At 57.2% G+C, this 19,160-nt stretch overlaps 1 protein-coding gene across 1 annotated transcript; it reads left to right on the top strand.

Moving 5' to 3' along the window:
• The first annotated feature begins 12,493 nt into the window (after positions 1–12,493).
• Positions 12,494–14,439, top strand: Arc (activity regulated cytoskeleton associated protein). The gene has a single exon (XM_059247469.1). It carries the CDS (start codon positions 12,681–12,683, stop codon positions 13,866–13,868), a length of 1,188 nt encoding a protein of 395 aa, XP_059103452.1. The 5' UTR covers positions 12,494–12,680; the 3' UTR covers positions 13,869–14,439.
• Positions 14,440–19,160: the final 4,721 nt, after the last annotated feature.

Here is a 19,160-nt window from a genome sequence, read left to right on the forward strand (position 1 = left end):
TCCCAAAAGACACTGCAACTTCTTATTTGCCCTCTGACTCCATCTCTCTCCTTCCTTACCCCCCTCCCCCCACCACGAGAGCAAAGCAGCCCAGCCAACAAACAGCACAGACTGAGGCCCCAGCCAGCTCTGAGCACTTGGCTAACGTAATTCAGGACCTCGGCCCACTAGCTCTTTCAACTGGGCCTAAAAGTGAGCCTCACCCAGAAGGGGCTCTGAGAGTGGTTCAGGGGGCTGGGGAGAGGGGTATGACCCCCTATCTGGATTGCAGCAGGAACAAGGGCATAGTGGGTCCATGTAGTGGTCCAGCCTGAGCTCCCTGTGGTTCTGGGTGCCAGTGGGTAAGAGGGAAGCACTGAGACAGCTCTGGCTAGGCAGGAGGAGGCCCAGTCTGTGGGACCCACTGCACCCTCAGGGTGCCTAGTCATCCTCTAACCTCCTCCCCCTGATGTATTCAGCTGGTTCATGGCAGCTAGCTTTCTCTGGTGCCCATCTCAGGGCACCCGCCACTCCCATCCCCTAGGCTCTGCAGTTCTCAGCACTTCCTGACTAGGGGAAGAGTCACCTGTGGACAAAGATGTGATGAGTCACTTCTGGGCTTCCCCAGTATACTGTCACAGAGGGAAACCATTGATAAACATCAGCTGGATAAAAAACTGTAACTCAGAGGGAGGACAAGTAAACGGTACAGCTGGAGTGTGGCCTGGGTGGAGTGTGTGGCCTCTGAGGTCCCCCATCTTGCTCCCAGGGCTGTGTCTTTTCTGGCCTCCCCACCTACTCAGGGGGAGTGCCATGGTCAGGTTGCCCAAGATCATTTGTGTGTCCTCATTTGGTGACACTCACTGCTTGCCCAGTCTCATGAGCTGTACAGGCCCAGTCCCTAAAACCCAGAGAGCGCATAGCCCCACCTTATGGGCTTAGTTTGGGGCATACTCTGGGAGCCACTGCAGAGCTGTACCCCAGAGATCTGCACTTACTAGCCCTAGTGGGGTCTGAGCATTGCCCTAACCATCCTGGGGTTCACAGTGGAGTGGGTGAGGGCCAGAGACTGTGTGGGGGCTGGCTGACCGAAGAGTAGAAGATCAGGGTTAGAGGAGAGGGGTGGATGGGGAATGGCTGTCTTGAAGGTAGGGTTGACACTAGACAGATGAGGTGATAAGAGTAACTGTGTAGCCATGATAATAAAAATGTCCGCAATGGCAACAGGTTGGCATTGATGAAGATGGCAGTGGGTGATCTACGTAAGGTGACTGTGATGGCGAGGAAGATCTAGACAAGTACGACACTGTAAAGGCACAGTTAGTGGCAATGACGACAGCAACAGAGTAATGAAAGGGAAGGGGACAGTGATGGTAATGGTGATCATTACGACAGTACTGTTGAGGGAGTTAGTTATAGTGACAGTGTCCCGTTAGTGATAGTGACAGCAGTGACGGCAGCGTTGATGAAGATGGCGGCAGTGATGACGGTGGCTGTTAGGGTCAGGGTGGTGACAGCGAGGATAGTGGGCATGGAGGTGTCGAGGATGGCGATGGCGGCGATGCTGATGGTAGTGGTGGTGATGGTGACAGTGTTGATGGGGTGATGGCCGGCGTCATAATCAGCGATAGTGATGATGTTACTGATGGTGCCGATGATGGTAATGGTCATGGTGGTGATCAGGGTACCGGTGATGATGATGACGGCGGAGGTTGTAGTGGTGATGGTATTGGCAATGGTCATGGTGGTGGTGCTGGTGCTGGTGGTGAGGCGATTGACAGCAGTAGCATGGCAATGTCCCAGGTGATGGTTTGGGGGTGGTACTGATGGGCGGGGTTAGCATCAATGTCAGACTGGTGATGGTGACATTTTGTTTTGGTAATAACACGTGGACTGGGCAAGTCTTGCCGGTGAGGGTGATGGAGATTGTCAGGCTCAGAGATCCTCAGTGGAGGAGCTTTTCCCAGAACCATCTAGATGGCTGCTTCTCCTAGCTCTGGTGCCATGCGTGAGTAGGCAGGAGAAACTGGTTTGGGTGTGGTCAAAGTTGCCCCTGATGGGGGCTATAGCACGGCCTGGTCACTCCCTTTCTGCCTGAGGTGGAGGGCCTGTGTGTTCCTTGCTGCTGCACAGTCCCTCTCAGGCTCCGCCTGTCCCAAGTGTCCTGGGACTTCACCTGGGCAGGTGATGAGGAGTGACCAAGGTGCTGTGGCTTAGCACCCCCACTGCCAGTGAAGAAACTTGAGACCAGAGGAGAAGATGTGACCAGGCCAAGCCCAAAGCTGAGTCCCTATCTAGGGATGGTGCTAAGCCCTCCTGTGTGACGGACACCCCCTGGCTGAGTGTCAATTCCTGGGGCCTGGATCCAGTTCTGACCACACCCCCACACCCCCTGTGGTCCTCTTCCCCTCAGCCTCCCTGGCATGGCAGAGATGTGGAGGGCCTTGTGGGGAGCCCCCACACATTTCTTTTTTTTCTCCCAGTCCATGAAAGGTAGACAAGGAGGCTGGGAAGGAAGGAGAAAGAGGAGGGAGGGAGAAGAAAAGCCAAAAAGGGATTGGTTAACTTGGGAAGCAGCTTGGGCTTCCAAGCCATTGTGCTGTGAGACTGGGACTCCACGCCGGGCTCCGGCAGCGTGGGAATCTGCTCCCCCTCTGGTTTTATTAATAAAGCGGGGTGGCAGTGTCACTTGGCTCTCCTCGTAAACGTGTCACTCCACTGACTAATTCTTTTTAATTAGAAACAAGAAGACAAAAAGGCTTCATCCTTGGCCGCTTGACAACGTGGGTTTCATAAGGCTGAGCTGCTGTGCCCACCCACTGTCCTTTGCATCCCTGCTCCCTCACCATCCTGGAAGTTGGGCCCAGCTAAGGAGCTAGGGCAACACCAGGTCAGGTCAGGTGGCCTTGCACTCCCTGTTGGCCACAGAGGTTACTGCTGCTACAGTCCCGAGGGGTGCAGGCAGCTATGGTAACACCCACGTCCACCTCTGGAAGAGGCCATGGGGCTACCCATCACACTTGCTCACCATGTCCCTGGCACGAGTCATACAGGCAGGATAGACAAGAACCTCATGGCATGATAATTATCTGGGAGATACCAGCATTAGTCAGAGACCAGGGTGGAGATCCAGGGGACCTGAACATGGGAAACGATGAAGGGACCCCAGGAAGGAGCATGGTCCACAGACTTCCAAAACCACCTCATCTTCCCATTAGCTTGCCAGTGCTACGTGCCTGCCTGGGGCTGGGGAGACTGGGTGGCCTGGAACTTTCTCAACAGAAGTCAAACTTGGGCCAGCACAAAGCTGCCTGAGATCCTAAGTTCGGTAACAGCTGAGGTGATACATGGAGGAGGGCGCTTCATGTGTCCATTCCCCCGCCCTCTGCCCACTGCTGTGGTAGCCAATCACCACAGGGCTGCAGGCTTCCATCTGCCACTGTGGTACTTCCCAGGTGAGGATGGAAGCTGGACGGAAGAACACAGTGTGGTACTTGAACAAAAGCCTTAAAATGCATCAGGCCCCAAGCTCAGGTGCTCTTAGCAAGGGCGTGTCTTCTTTGGTGGCGGAAGTGCCTTCCCAGGTCATCGACAAAAACACACCAATAGTCATGCTCCTTTAAGGGCGAGCTTGTAAGCCTTTCAGAACTACTAGCTGTTCTCTGCCCAGCTCTGGGGATGGACCAGGGCTTTATCTAACTTGATGCCAAATGAGGTCCTCCAGAGACGGGGACAGGGTTCCCTTCTGACTACTGGGCTAGCCAAGATCTGAGATCTTGCGCTCCACTGATGCCCTCCCTGTGTTTGGAGGGAGGAAGGAGATGGGCCCTCCCGGACCAACAACCCAACCTGCCTTGCTTTCAAAGGTGTCCTGTCCCAGGAACCAACGGTCTGGATTTGGATTCTCTTTCTCACCAGCCAGGGAGTTGGAATAAAATCTTCCCAGGGACACAAGCGAGAACACACACGGGACCAGCTCTCTCAAAGCCTTCACTCTTCGACTCTGAAATGCTGGCTGTGGGGAAGCCTCCTGGAGCTAAGGGTCATGAGTGTAAGGGTGGTGGCAGGTGGCGATGGCAATGCAGATGATGACCGTGGGAGCAATGGTAGGTGACAGGGATGGTGTTGTTAGGGTTGGCAGTATGGAGGTCAGGGTGGGGGTGAAACTGGGGGGGCCAGTGTGGGGGTCACAGGGGGCAGGTAAAGTGGGAGTCCTGCTGATAGTCACGGGCTGATGGGGTAATGCTTGGAGATGTGGTACTGGTGGGGACAGTGATGGTGAAGAGGCGACTGGGATGTGGTGGCAATTGTGGTGGTCCCACTGTCAGTGAAGGTCACAGCGGTGACGGTCAGCTGACCGCTGCAGTGTCAGGGGTCACCTTCTAGAAAGTCCATACAATAGTAGGCTCCTCCCCTGCCCTTGGGCAGGGAAAGGGCTAAGCTGAGTGGGCTGCTGCTCAACTGGGCAGTTTGGGGCAGACCCTGAACCCAAGGCCCACTTTTCCAGTGAGTCCAGGGATCAAGGATTATGCCTGGTGCCCTTGAGACCCACCAGTGGTAGAGACATGCTTGCCTAGCTAGGAAACTACAGGAAGTGGAGAGCCTGGGCATCCAGGTGTCTGCAGCTACACTGGGAGCTGGCTGGCTGTGGTCCACCAGTTTCAAAGCCTGGGACAGAGGCTTAAGAACTCAGCCCAGGTGACCTGTGGCATCAGATGAGCTGTCTCAGGTAGGAGGAGGCAGCAGAGGATAGGGGTCCAGGTCCAGCACTCCAGAGAAGGAAAATGGAGGGGTCGCCAGCCCAGTAGAGGGTAATCACGATCCAAGGCCATGAGGGAACCAGGAGGGGACGCAGCACTGGCTTCCTCTGTCCACCCTGTGCCCTTTCCTTCAGGCCACCCCCAAACTCCTCCTCCAGGAAGCCCTTCTGGTTCTTGAAATTCTCTGTATTGATTTGGACTCTTCCAGAGCACTGTGCTCTGTCCCTGTTGGTACCTCTCTCCCCTGTGTGGCAGAGTAAGGTGTCATACGTACTCCAGGCATCCTTAGATGTCCTCATCTTGGCACTATGCCATCCTCAACCCAGACCTTGGACCCTTCAACCTGTACACAGTCCCTAAGTATTTACAGGGCTGAGGAGCTACTGCCCAGGGCCAGGGCCACCTGCTTTTCCTGGGGCCCAGAACTCTAGGGTACAGGTAAACAGATATCTGATACAGGGTCTAAGTTGTGCAGGTCTAGGTTTGTTAGAGTCACCAAGCCACCAGTGGCAGTGGCAGTGCGACCAGTCCCCAGCTCTCTGCCAGGGACTCTGGTCCCCGCCTCTCCCTCAGGGCAGGAGCAGAGCAGGCACAGGGCAGGGTGGGCCCTGGGTGGCAGCAGCCTCAATGCGCAGAGCCTTCCTGCGTGGGGAAGCTCCTCGCTACTGCTGCGTCACGGCTCAGCTATTCTCAGCCTCTCTCCTTTTATGGTGCCGGAAGAGAAGCAGGCGGATGCTGCTGGGCTGGCTCTGGGGAGGTATTTAAATGAAATTGCAGAGAACAGCAGGAAAACACAGCCGCCAGGGTGGGGGTGGCAGCCTTGGACGCCACCCTCTAACTGGCATGGGCATCTGAACTCCCAGCTCTGGGGGTGTCTGCATGGGCCAGCTGGCAGCACCCCCCCCCAACCTGATGGAGAGCTGCTCCTGCATGATCCAGCCCAGTGGGCACACAAGGAGGCAGTGGGTGGGCACTCAGCCTGGCTAGGGCCCCAGTGGAGCAGAGATTGAGGGTGGCTGCCAAACTCCCACCTCAGCCCAGCCTCCCATGCCTCCGGCTGATTCCTGGACCGTAACTCTGCCCCTGCTCCCCAGCTCGGTACTGGCTACCCGGATATAGGGAATCCTGGTAGTCTTTATTCCTACCTCTCTCAGTAGCCATAGTTCCTGGACCTTCTCTCCACAGCAGGGACAGCTCACACAATGGGGACACCAACCCCAAGTCATTTCCCCACATCTGGCCCCTTCCCACCCTCTACCCTCTTGTCCTCCCTAGGTTGAAGAGGTCCTGGCCACATTAACCCTTGGCCCAAGGTTGACATCTTGGCCAGCATCAGGGAGACCTGACTCGCCCTGATACCTGGTCTTGGCTACCCTTCACATTCGGCCTCCAGGGGACAGAACCACTTGGCTACGTTCCTGCCCTTGGCCCAGAGTACCGCCCCATTCACCTGGCAGGCCCTCTTTGTTTCTGGCTCTTGGCCCCTGCCTACTTGGGGGCCTCCGAGCACCATTGCCCAGGCAGAACCCAGAGTCACCCAGTGCTGGCTGGCAGCAGGTATGCCAGGAAAACCAAAACAGTGCTGTGACTGGGACACATTTGGTTTCAAGCAAAACACACTGCCGGACCTGCATGAACATCAAGATCAGCCACTCATGCTCAGGGGCTCTGTGGGGATACACACAGGACAGGCCAAGGCACAGGATTCGGCATCTACTGGGCCTGGGGACCCTTTCCTAGAGGCACAGGGAGCCACGTCTTTCTCATTTTAACACTGGGGTTGGCATTTGTCAACTGAACAAAGGAGCGGGCAGTTGGGTGGACACAGAAGCCTCATAGCCACAGGGCCACTCAGCTCTCTCTCTCTCTCTCTCTCTCTCTCTCTCTCTCTCTCTCTCTCTCTCTCTCTCTCTCTCCACCTTGAAGAGGAACCCTAGAGGCCACTTGGTGCAGTCCGCCTGTTGTATGGTTGAGACTGAGGGCCTGAATGAGTGGCATGAAGTCACACATGGTCTCAGAGAGTCACAAGAGGAGAATTCCTGTCCACGGCTCTCAGGCCAGGCTCAGGCGGGCTGCCCAACAAAGGACCCAAAGGGCTTTTTCCCAGGTCTATGCTCTGTCCCTTGTTTCTACCCTTAAACTTGCCTCCTAGCATGTGAGTCCCAAGATCTGTGTCCTAGCTTGAGCGATGACCATTGGAGGGGCCGACCTGCTCCCTGCACTAAGAATCCCCAGGAAGGAAGTACTGGGCGCTCTTTGCCAAGTTCTGAGGCTCTGAGCAAGGCCACCTTGCTGACGAGTTGCAGAGGGCAGTGGCCAAGCTAGAAGCACAGCAGAGGACCACCAGTGAGGAAACTGAGGCAAGGGAAGGGGTAGGGGCTTAGGGAGACTTACCCATGTTCACATAGCACAAGGAAGTGTCCTGCATAATGACTCTAGGAAACTAGAGGTCTCCCTCAGACCGCTACCCCAATTCCTACCCTTCTTCTGGCCTCCATTGTTGTGTGGCTTGCGCAGGTGTCTGGCTCTCTCTGGACCTCAGTCTCCCTTATGAATAATGACTGGGTTCAGTGAGGAACATAGGTCTCTTGAGGACAGACTCCCACAAACCTGTGTCCTTGTCCACTGCCAGGCGGGCAGTGGGAAATGCCTGGGGCACATGGAGCATGGAGGCTGTACAGGATCCATGGAAAAATACCCGGCTTCCTTAGAGGCTGGACTGGAGGTGCTGAGGCAGGAGGCAGGAAGGAGGAGGGAGGAGACAAGAGGGAGGAGGGTCTGGTGTGTGGGGGCCCTGAACGAACAGGCTGCCTTGCCTGTTCCAGGGACAAGGATGTAGCACACAGCTTGCCAGACGGAAGAGGAAGGAAGGAAGGAAGGGGAGGGGTGGGTGCAGAGAGAACATGTTCCCGTGGCTCAGGAAGGCAGGCTGCTGGAAAGGGAGGGGAACTCTGAGCCCTGGGGGGAGAGCACCTCAGACTCTCAGGGCTCCAGTCCTGCTTCCTCGCGCCACCCCCGCCCCTCACTGTGCCCTAGTCTGCCTCTGTTGCTGGCTAGCTCAGTGGTCTGAGGCGGGTCTCCCACCTCACAGGGCCCCTATGGAAACCAAGTGAGAACTCCTCTGTGAGAAATTGAACAGCAGCCCTGTCTTGGGTTCTCCATCTTTTTCTGCTTCCCTATCATCCCCCTCAGTCTTTCCCCGACCTTGATGTTCTCTTTCGGTCTCAGCCTCCAAACCACTGTATATTCATGTGCCCTGGGGGAGATTAGAACCCTCAACCCTCAGCTCCTGAGACCATTATCACCCAGCCCTACTGTGTCCAGAGACTGGCAGTGGGGGTGACCGGAAGTCATTCAGCCAGCAGAAGGCTGGTGGGAGGGCCAGGTGGCCTCCCTCCTGCAGGTGGCTCATTCACATGTCAGCTCAGCCTGAGCTTAGGAGGCCTTCAGAGTCAGTATACGGGGGCTCTATGAAGCCCACAGAGCCTAGTCCTGAGGACTGGAGGTGGGGCCTCCTCCCTTCTTCTCCTGCCCCATACTGACACCCAGGAAGGACTCCAGCAGCCTCCAGCTTGGTGGGGCTTTGCTTCCCCCACTGCCACAGAGGGAAAAGTGAGGTCAGGTGATTAGAAGGGGGCTGTGGAGGGGCTCATCCCTTTCTCTTCACATCCATGCCAAATGACTGCTCTGGGCCCCCGATTTCAACTCAGAGTACAGACCTGGAGTTGGCCAGGGTAACAGGGCATCATCCCTGGAGCTGAGAAGTAGGACCAGGAGCTGGGGCTGTCCAGACAGCAAAGGACATCTGTGCAAAGTGGGTGGTGGCAGGAGGCTGTCTAGAGATTTGATAAAGACAACTGGGCCATGAGCTGGGCAGGAGGTCCTGCAGCTCAGCCAATCAGGGGACAAAAGCCTATACCCCTTCTCCTGTGCCCACACAGATGGCAGAACTGTGGGCAGATGAGAGCAGGAAGCTGACCAGATCCCTGCCATGCCCACCTCCTGCTGCCCTGGCTTCTGGCTCCATGAGGAATGGAGTCCCACAGCCCATATCATGTAGGGGGGTGTGTAGAGGGATGATCAAGGTGTGTGTGTGTGTGTGTGTGTGTGTGTGTGTGTGTGTGTGTGTGTGTGTGTATGCTTGTTCATGGGTACAGGCACACACCTACGTGTTCACGGTATACCTTTGTGTGCAGGTCGAGGGCTGGCCGTGAGATCTTTCCTTGAAGGAGCTGTCCTTTTACCCTCCTTACTCCTGGGTGTTAACTGTCCAGCTTTGGAAAAAACATCTGCTGGGAAGACCCTCTAGCCAGGCCGGGACAGCTGTGTCCCACAGTGGCCATGAAGGGACTTTGAAGCTATCCTATAGGAACAGAGAGGCAACTTAAGGGGCCCTGAAGCCCACATGCCTCTGGGAGCCTAGGTGGTGGGGACCCCGACACATGTGATTCCTGCCAGGAAGCTTGTGCTCACAGGAGATCTTGGGGTGGGGGAGAGAAGCAGGAGAACAGAGCTAGAGGTTCCAGGGACAGGGGCAGGACAGGGGGCTGAGGGACACTCCCTGGCCTCAGAGCTCTCTGACTGACATATTGGGAGGGGGCCCCCATCTTGAAAAAGACAGCTCAGTATCACAGCATCCCAAAGTAAAGGCTGTGAGGTCAGAGCCCAGGGTGTTTGGAGTCCTGGGAGCAAAGGGCAGGACTGACAGGATTACCTGGTCACTCGGATGATCTTAGCACTCTAAGGACTCACGGAGGTCACCCAGGCCTGCCCCATCCCTGAGGACTCCTGTTTTTCATTGGGCCAGACATCTAGAATCTCTGGGGTAGGTTGGCTTTGATTACCCCCCACCCCGTTCTTTCCCTGCATAAGCCCAGCCCCCAACATCCCTGGATCCTTCCCCAACCTTCAAGGGGGCTGAGGAGAGTGGCACTATTAGCTCATGGGGCAGGATTGGTGGGGGTGGGGGGGCGGGTACTGGAGGAGTGTGGGTTAGAAGTCCCCCTCCCTGGAGGCAGGGAACCAGCCTGGCCTCTTTTCCAGTGGCAGAATGTAGCCCCAGGCTGCAGTGCGGGGGTTTGCTGAGGACTTCTGGGGCGATAATTGGGCAGCGATTAAGTGTTCCCACAGCAGCAGTGGCTGTTGCCTGCTCCTGTCACCTGTCACTGGGCTCCTGTGTTCACAGCTTCTGAAGACCCTGAAGGAGGAGGCAGTTTTCCATGTGACCAGTCACCCCCCCACCCCCCACCCCCGTGGGGCTCAGAACAGAGTGTCTCAGGAACAGTGGCCTGAATGGACTGTTCTCTATGGGGATAGACGAGGTGGCCAGAGGGTCATAGCGCCTCAGCACTGGGACCTTCACCATCTGGGCACAATTCCCCTACAAATGGGGTGTGGAGGATACTGTCCCCTAGGCTACAGTGCCTCATGTGGTCACCTCCGGCCTGCTTGCTCATCCCTGCTCATCCCCAGCTTCCCCACTCCAGGGGGCTGTCCACTGGCTTCTGCTGTGGGCACATAGGGGCTGACTCTGGCCACTGAAGGGCTGCTGCTGATACAGACAGAACAGAGTCCAGCTGGTTCATCAGCCGGAACCCATGGCGTAGGACCTTGGTCAACCTTCAGCTCCAGACTCAGGCCTGCAGCCTCCAGCTTCCAGGATTCCTCCATAGGAAGAATCTAGCTGGTTCCTATTCTAGTAATCTCTCTGCCTGGTTCTTCTCCCTGTGGTGGTGCCCCTCTGCCTGCCTTCTGTGTCCGCCCACTCACCTCTAATTAGAAATGCCAGGAGAGCCATTTTGGGGGAGGTCCCCCCACAAAAGACATTCCACTTAGGGATGGAAGCTCCGTGGGGGAAGGAGGAGACAGGTTGGCTCTAAGTGAGGCAGGGCTCCTCAAGACTTTCAGAGAGCAGGGGAGGGGCTCTGAGGGGTACAAGGTGAGGGGATTTCTGTAGGTGTGTGAACAAGAGTGGGATGGGGAGGCTGAGGTATGAGTATGTGTGGATTGCAAGTGAGGGCCATTAGTGTGCGTGGAAGGCTGTGAGTGGGGCCATTAGTGTGCATGGAAGGCTGTGGAGTGGGGGGCATTAGTGTGCGTGGAAGTCTGTGAGTGGGGGGCATTAGTGTGCATGGAAGGCTGTGAGTGGGGGGCATTAGTATGTGTGGAAGGCTGTGAGTGGGGGGCATTAGTGTGCATGGAAGGCTGTGAGTGGGGGGCATTAGTGTGCATGGAAGGCTGTGAGTGGGGGGCATTAGTGTGCATGGAAGGCTGTGAGTGGGGGGCATTAGTGTGCATGGAAGGCTGTGAGTGGGGGGCATTAGTGTGGAAGGCTGTGAGTAGGGGTCATGAGTCCGCATGAAGGCGTATGAGTGGGGGCACTAGTGTTCATGGAGAGCTGTGAGTGGGGGCATGAGTCTACATAGAGAGCTGTGAGTGGGGGGCATGAGTGTATATGGAAAGCTGTGAGTAGGCTAAGTGTTGGGGGGCTATGAGTGTTCAGTGTGTATGTATGAGTGAGAGAGAGGGGGAGCTGGTAGAGAGGGAAAGATGTTCTCGCAGGCACCATGTGTCTGTGGGCCCCTTCAGGCTTCTATTGTGGGCAGTGATATGTCCCCAAGTAACATCAGAGGATGGGAGACCCAGACCCATGTATCTAGCTTGGAGTAAGCCGAGAAGGATGCCCTCCCCCACTGCACCACAGCGCTGTTGCCAGGGAATCGGAAGGGGCCTCCCTCTAGAGGGAATCTCAGCTTCCGGAGCCCCATTCCTTATATGGTATCTCGCTTTCCTCTGCCAGCTCCTTCTCCTCTCCCCTTCCTCCTCCTCCTCCTCCTCCCTCCCTTCTTCCTCCAGTCTAACCTCTTAGAAGTCTTGAAGCTTCTGGTCCAGCTCTGGCTGTGTCCTGGGGCTTCCGGGCTCAGCGATGTTGCCTGCGCCTCCCACTACCCCTATACCTTAGTCCAGTGTCTGTGCAGGTTCAAGTGATGCATCAGCCTCAGGGCACTGCAGTCCTGTTCAGCCACTGACATACAGACAGGAGTCACTCAGTCCCCACAAACGCACCAATGCAGGGACCCAGAAAGAGCCTTGCCTGCGTGGAGTCCCTCACAGAGTTGGACCAGGCTAGGACTTATGACCTTTGGGATGTGGTTGGGCAGGCTGTCTGTCTGTCTGTCTGTCTGTCTCTGTATTTGGCGTGTGCACCATTAACCACAGGCAGCCGAGGATGGATGGGTCTGGAGTGAGGGGGTCCTACCGGGCTCTTCTGAGGTTGCATACTATGTGGTCAGGTTGGGCAAGGGTCAGGATGGGGACATCAATGATCCAGAGGGCTAGTGTCCAGCTGACCCCTAAGAAAAGAGATCATGAGACCCTGAAGGTAAACAGCAGATAATAACTTGTCTCACCCCCATCCTTGCTGCCCAGGACTAGGTAGAGGAGGGTGTCTCTGGTCTTCCATGGGCCCTCCTGTCCCAGAGCTCCCTGTAGGAGGCGCGCAGCAGAGCAGATTAGTCACTCCAGGCGAGCCGTCTGTGAAGGGGCGGGTCCTTGCTGGCACCCGCGGGAGAGGAGCGAGTAGGCGCGGGGAAGGCGGGGCCTGCGGCAGGAGAGGGCGCGGGCGGGTGCTGGCGCGCAGCCTGGCCACCGCCAATGGGAGCCGGGGCTCAGAGAGCTGCCGCCCACGGGCCCCGCGCAGCATAAAGAGCCGCCGGCGGCGGCTCCAGTGCAGTGCTCGGGCGGCTAGTCCTCCAGCAACTGCAGTCTCTGGGCCTCACCAGCTTCAGCACCGGCGCGCCTGCCGCTCTCGCCGAGTTCCGCGCATCACCGCGCACCTGCCACTGCCGCTCTGCGCCCACCGACGCCGCCGGCTCTGCTGCCTTCCCGCTTCTGCCCCAGAGGAGTTCGCAGCCTGTCCGGAGCCTCAGCACCTGCGAGCAGATGGAGCTGGACCATATGACGACCGGTGGCCTCCATGCCTACCCTGCCCAGCGGGGCGGGCCGGCAGCCAAGCCCAATGTGATCCTGCAGATCGGTAAGTGCCGAGCCGAGATGCTGGAGCATGTGCGGAGGACCCACCGGCACCTGCTGACCGAAGTGTCCAAGCAGGTGGAGCGAGAGCTGAAAGGGTTGCACAGGTCGGTGGGCAAGCTGGAGAACAACTTGGACGGCTATGTGCCCACCAGTGACTCACAGCGCTGGAAGAAGTCCATCAAGGCCTGTCTGTGCCGCTGCCAGGAGACCATCGCCAACCTGGAGCGCTGGGTCAAGCGTGAGATGCACGTGTGGAGGGAGGTCTTCTACCGCCTGGAGAGGTGGGCTGACCGCCTGGAGTCCATGGGCGGCAAGTACCCAGTGGGCAACGAGCCGGCTCGCCACACTGTCTCTGTAGGTGTGGGGGGTCCAGAGCCCTACTGCCAGGAAGCCGATGGCTACGACTACACCGTCAGCCCCTATGCCATCACCCCACCACCTGCCGGAGAGCTGCCTGATCAGGAGTCAGTTGAGGCCCAGCAATACCAGTCTTGGGGGTCAGGTGAGGATGGGCAACCAAGCCCTGGTGTGGATACACAGATCTTCGAGGACCCACGGGAGTTCCTGAGCCACCTGGAAGAGTACCTGCGGCAGGTGGGCGGCTCTGAAGAGTATTGGCTGTCCCAGATCCAGAACCACATGAACGGGCCGGCCAAGAAGTGGTGGGAGTTCAAGCAGGGCTCCGTGAAGAACTGGGTGGAGTTCAAGAAGGAGTTTCTGCAGTACAGCGAGGGCACGCTCTCCCGTGAAGCCATCCAGCGGGAGCTGGACCTGCCGCAGAAGCAGGGGGAGCCACTGGACCAGTTCCTCTGGCGCAAGCGGGACCTGTACCAGACGCTGTACGTGGACGCCGAAGAGGAGGAGATCATCCAGTATGTGGTGGGCACCCTGCAGCCCAAGCTCAAGCGCTTCCTACGCCACCCACTGCCCAAGACTCTGGAGCAGCTCATCCAGAGGGGCATGGAAGTGCAGGACGGCCTGGAGCAGGCGGCTGAGCCTTCTGGCACCCCACTGCCCACAGAAGATGAGACCGAGGCCCTCACACCTGCCCTTACCAGCGAGTCAGTAGCCAGTGACAGGACCCAACCTGAATAGAGGGGCCAGCCCAGGGTCCCCAGCCTGCCTGCCACACCCAGCCTGTGGCCTTTGCCAACTAGGACTTGAGCTGGGGCTGACTCCCAAAGGGGTGCCCTGTCCAGCCAGACATCTACTCACCCCCTGGCCTGACCTGACTCACAGACAACTGCCACACAACCATGCTACGTGGACGACATCAAGAAGCCCCTCTCCCGCAGGGCTCCCACCTGCCACCCACCCCTCACCAGTTTGCCCTGGCCCCAGTCCCACTGGCCTTACCTTCTACACTCTCAGACCATCACTCATTCTGCTCCAGTGCCCGAGTCCTCTGGGTAATCGGGAAACAAGTGTCTGGAAGGCAAAGAGCAGCAGGCACCACACCCCAGGGGCATCCCAGGGCAGAAGCTAAGGAAGAACCATTGCCGAGAGAACCTCGACTTCAGGGAAAGCAGCCCGCTCCTGCAGACACCGTAGATCCAGCTGGTGCCCTAGCTGCCTCCCAGGGCAGCTGGCCAGCCTTGGGCAGCATAGCTCCCCTCCCAGGGGTGAGCTAAACCCACAAATGCAGCTGAAACAGCAGACCTGACATCATGGCACCTCCTGGCCCCCAGGTGAGCCCTGCCCCATGTATCTAGAGTTGGGGTTGGGGGGGGGGCAGAGCTAAGTCCTTTTTCCAGGAAGCCCTCGGGGCTTCTCTAGCAAAGTAGCTGCAGGGTTGGGATGGAGTGGCCCTCAGGGTGGGTGCCATCGTAGTGGACACTGGTGCTCCAGGGATAGAGGAGGGGGCGGTACTGGGGGAGTTTGCTGAGCCAGCTCACAGGGACCCTATGCTTTCTCACCCCAGCAGTGATTCATACCAGCGAAGAAAAGCAGAGCTCAGCTCCATGACTCAGCCGTGGCAGGCGGAGGGTCCCACAGGGGCTGAGTCCTCACACCCAGCTGAGGCAGCAGCTGGCACCTTCAGAGCCAGGAGAATGATATCAGGTAAGGGAGTCTTACCTCCTGCCCTGACCAGGCCCCAGATCCCAGCCACTCTGGATCTCTGGGTGTTCTGAGAAGTCCTGACGGGCACAAGGGGCACCTGCTGGGGACAGGGTGCCCTACTGTCCCTCGCAGATGTCAGGATGAACAGTTCCCTAACCACCTTGCTGCTTCCTGTCTCCCTCAGGTCTCAAGGCTGCTGAGAAGTCTTCCTTGCCATGCCTGGAATGGGCACCACCACAACATGGGCACCGTCTCCTCCTCTCTCTCGAAGCTATCTGCATAGAAGTTCCAAGATACTTGCAGGGCAGAGAAAACATGATTACAGAGAGGAGGCGCCTGGCAGAGGGCAGCACTCCAACTCAGCCTGAGAGCTGGAGGTGAAGAGAGGCCAGCGTTGAAGCCAGGGTCTGCCGTGATGCCCACCCCGCTGGCCGCTCGCTGCCCGCCAAGAGCCACTGCAGCTTGAGCAGGGTCTGCGCTCCTAGCCCTCTTAGCACAGAACCCAGCTCGCTGAGTGGCCGTTGGCCCTCGCCAGAACCTTGCAGGAGCCTTAAGGCTCGGGTCCCAGCCCAGCCCACCCTTTCCTGCTGTGCCCTGCCCTGCTAGTCTAAGCCCAGTCTCAGGAGACCCCAGGCCTTGGTTCCTGGGATGTTCCAGGCACTTCCCTGCCCTGCCCTGCTATTGCCCAGCTGAGTCCCATTCATGCCCCAGCACCGCTGCCTGGTGCTGGTAGCTGCTTGTGTCTGCAGTCCGAGTAGGCCTTGTCGAGGCTCCTCCATCTGCCTGGTCCGCTGGTGTTCTGGGACCAGTTCCACTGAAGCTCTGACAGATCCTCTGCCCTGTGCCCCGCCGGGCCCCACAGCTTTATTTTTTCACATAAGCCACAGCCCATATTCATTTGGCTTACACAGGAGGGAGGCCCTGGGGACTCGGGAGACCCCGGAAATCTCAAGAGAGTGTGGCTATCCCCTATTTCCACCAAGCCTTGAAAATCCAGCCAGGCCATCTGTCCATACCATCTTACCTCGAAGACAGACTTTTATATAGATATATAGATATATATGCACACATATAAGATTTTCTTAATAAAACCATGAAATTTCCTGGATTCTGTGCTGTTTCTCTGGGATGTGGGCTGGGCTAAAGCAGGATCTCAGAGGAGGCTGCTCTCCTGGAGGTGACTACTTAAGGAGGTCTAAGGAGGGGCACAGGGGCCAGGAACAATGCTTATGGACCCCAGGGAAACTTCTGGAGTCCCTGGCCTGGAAGGCCCTCAGGGCCCCCAGAGGCCAACCCCATGGCCTCTAGGCCTGGTTCATTCCTGGCCCCTGACCAGTAGGGTTTGTTAATCCCTGCTGGGGTAGCAAAATGTGTTGCAAGGGATTTTTTCCGCACAGTTGAGCTCACTCTAAATCAGCCTGGAATCTAGGGACAGGGTCAGTGACCTGTCTCCAGGATGGTAAAAGCGCCATCTCTCTAGCCTTTAGTTTTCTTATCTGCAAAATGGGAAACCATCTTTAACTCTGTCCAGGCTTGGGCTCAAGACCTTGGGAATAACCTGTTTAAGGTCCGCAATGGCTTCACCTCTGTGAAGCTTCAGCTGAGCCTGCCAGACTCAGAGCAGAGGCCCGGGAGGCAGGTTACAGACGGGAAGGAGGAAGGCACCGGCTGCCAGGTTACTGAGAGAGAGAGGAGGTGGACTGCAAGGGGCTCAAACCCCATGCCGGCCAGGCCTCAGTGGGTAGGGCCAGCAGGAGACAGGGAGAGAATGGTGGCGAGGAACTGTCTGATTGCTAGGCTGTACCACCCCAGCCTAATTAAGTCCATGGGCAGGTGTAATTCAAGCTAGTGTCCATGGAAGAACTCTCACTAGCCTGGAGGCCTTAACTTTGCCCATTGGCTTTTGATGATCTCTCTCTCTCCTCTCTCTCTCTCTCTCTCTCTCTCTCTCTCTCTCTCTCTCTCTCTCTCTCTCACACACACACACACACACACACACACACACACACACACACACACACGCGCGATCACCTGGAGCCCAATTGTGAACTTCCACTATACCTCTGAGACACCTTTGGAGCACCACAGAATTAGGGTGTGTTTGAATGATCCAGTGGAGCAATAGATAGTCACAATTGCCATGGTGATCTCCAGATGCCCACTGTCCCCTCTGCCTGGGTTCTGCTTCCTAGAGTCCCAGGCAGGGCAACCGGGGTTAGCCAGGAATGGCATGAGCCCAGCTCAGCCTGGGAAGAGCTGCCCCTGCTGGTGCTTGGAAGAAGCGCGGCACCTGCCCAGGGGAGGATAGAGCCTGCCAGACTCAGAGCAGAGGCTTGGGAGGCAGGTTACAGATGGGAAGGAGGAAAGCACCTGCTGCCAGGAAGTGTCGTCACCCTCTGCAGGGCCAGCAGGAGCCACAAATGCAAGGAGAGATGAAAAGCCGCCTCTGCCCTTTCTCCCCTCGGTTTCTTTTAAATACTCAAAGTGCTGACAAGAGGGAGGGAAGTGGCGGAGGCGGAGGCGGGTGCCACCACAGAGAAAGGCCGCTTTCTCTTGCTCCCACACTATTATTGCTCTCGAGAACCTGGGACCAGACGTGGTTTTCCTTTTAATAAGTTGCCGCTGTGATTGACAGACAGGCTTTCCAAACACAAGCAATTTGGGGCATGGTTCTATGTTTCTGTACCCAAGGAAACAGGCAAAAGACCCCACATGGGGTGTGGCAGGGGATAGAGCGCCCCGGCCCATCCTCCTTTCCTGTTCTCCCTGTATGCTTCACCAGCCCTGGCTATTCCTACCCACTGGGGATCGTGGATTGCTCAGTCTGCTCACAGTAGGGCAGGAAAATTGAGGCAAAGAGAGCGGATCTTGCCTCAGATTTGGAACTGAGCTGGGCCCATCACAGGGGCTCCAGGATGCCCCTTGGGCCCATCCTGTACATCCAGTTCGGCAGGACTCTACTCGTATCCCAAGGTCGTGTCTTTCTCCGATGCCCAGTCTGCCTCACCCTGTGCTGGGACAAGGTGGCTTTAGTGAGTCAGGCAGGGCTGTGACAGGCAGGATGGACTCACAGCAGAGCGGAGGTGCAGGTATGGGGCCTCTGCCTTCTGTAGATGTTGAGGAGTGTGGGAGAGATGAAGGACACCTTTTCAAATGGACAAGGAAGGTAAAGGAGATCTGCTCTGGGCATGGAGAGAATGAGTCCAGACTCCCTGGTCTCAGCTGAGTCCCAGGTAGGGAGGAATCAGAAGGCCATTCCAAGAGGGGCAAGACACATCAGACCCCTTCCAACCTAGTCTTGGCTCCCTGCCCTGCGGTGTTTCTTTCCATGAAGCAAGGAGTCCAGACGACCTACACCCTGTCCTGGAGGTGCAGACCGCGTTTGCGGATCAGTTCCAGGGGCTTGGCCCAATCCCCACTCCCCTTTCAAGGGCACACTGAGTCTTGGGGTGCCTCTCTCTCAGTGGGTATGGGGAACTTGGGGGATTAGCACAAGATGGGTGGCTGTAGGTATGTGAGTGGGTACCCTGGGGATTGAGGTGAGGAGGGTAGGAAAGAAGGGAGGGCCAAGAGCCTGAGAACGGGAGAGGGAGAGGGAAAAGTGGGGAGGGGCCGAGGGATTTGTCTGGGGCCAAGGGCAGGCCTGCTTTCCCTCGGTCTCTGGTCCCTACTCTGCTGGAGCCTCTCAGCCTACCCTGCCAGGGCACCGTGTGTGTTCCTTTCCCCAGGGTGGGAAACACAGTGAGGGGCCAAGGGGAAGGAACAGTAAGTGTGCTTCATTCAACAAGGCTCGGGGGATCCAGGCCACTCAAGGTGGCTACAAAGACCGTCTATGTGGCCTTCAAGCAGAGCCAGGGGATACTGGGAGATCACCCCTGGGGCTGGTCATGATGGACTGCCACCAGCCAGTGCAGGAGGATTAGCAGCTGTGCTACTGTGACCAGCCCCCCACAGGCTTCAAGACACCCACTGTTCACCGTGGAGAAAGAGGCTCCATCACCAGCCACCTGGGCACCCAGGGTGACCCCACATCTGTTTCCATAGTCAACAGACGGTAGACTATGTCACCCCAACACACACACACACACACACACACAGTAACACATATTTCTTCCTCTGAGTTCTGACAGCCATACTCATTTCCTGGGTTGGGCTTGGAAGGTGAATGAAAAAGATTTGCTGAGAAACCTGGGCTTGTCTGTCCACATGTCTTTCCTCCTTCCCGCTTCCCTGGGAGACTAAAGCTGGATTTGCTGCATGGGATGAGAACGGCCGAGCCAAGAAGAGGAGGAGGTATCTGCCTGTTGTCCTATGTCCCTGCCCTGG

This window comes from Peromyscus eremicus, chromosome 20 (assembly GCF_949786415.1).
Source record: "Peromyscus eremicus chromosome 20, PerEre_H2_v1, whole genome shotgun sequence".
NCBI lineage: Eukaryota > Metazoa > Chordata > Mammalia > Rodentia > Cricetidae > Peromyscus > Peromyscus eremicus.

Coding starts and splice junctions, on each gene's coding strand:
- Arc (XM_059247469.1), top strand. CDS start 12,681: ATGGAGCTGGACCATATGACGACCGGTGGCCTCCATGCCTACCCTGCC.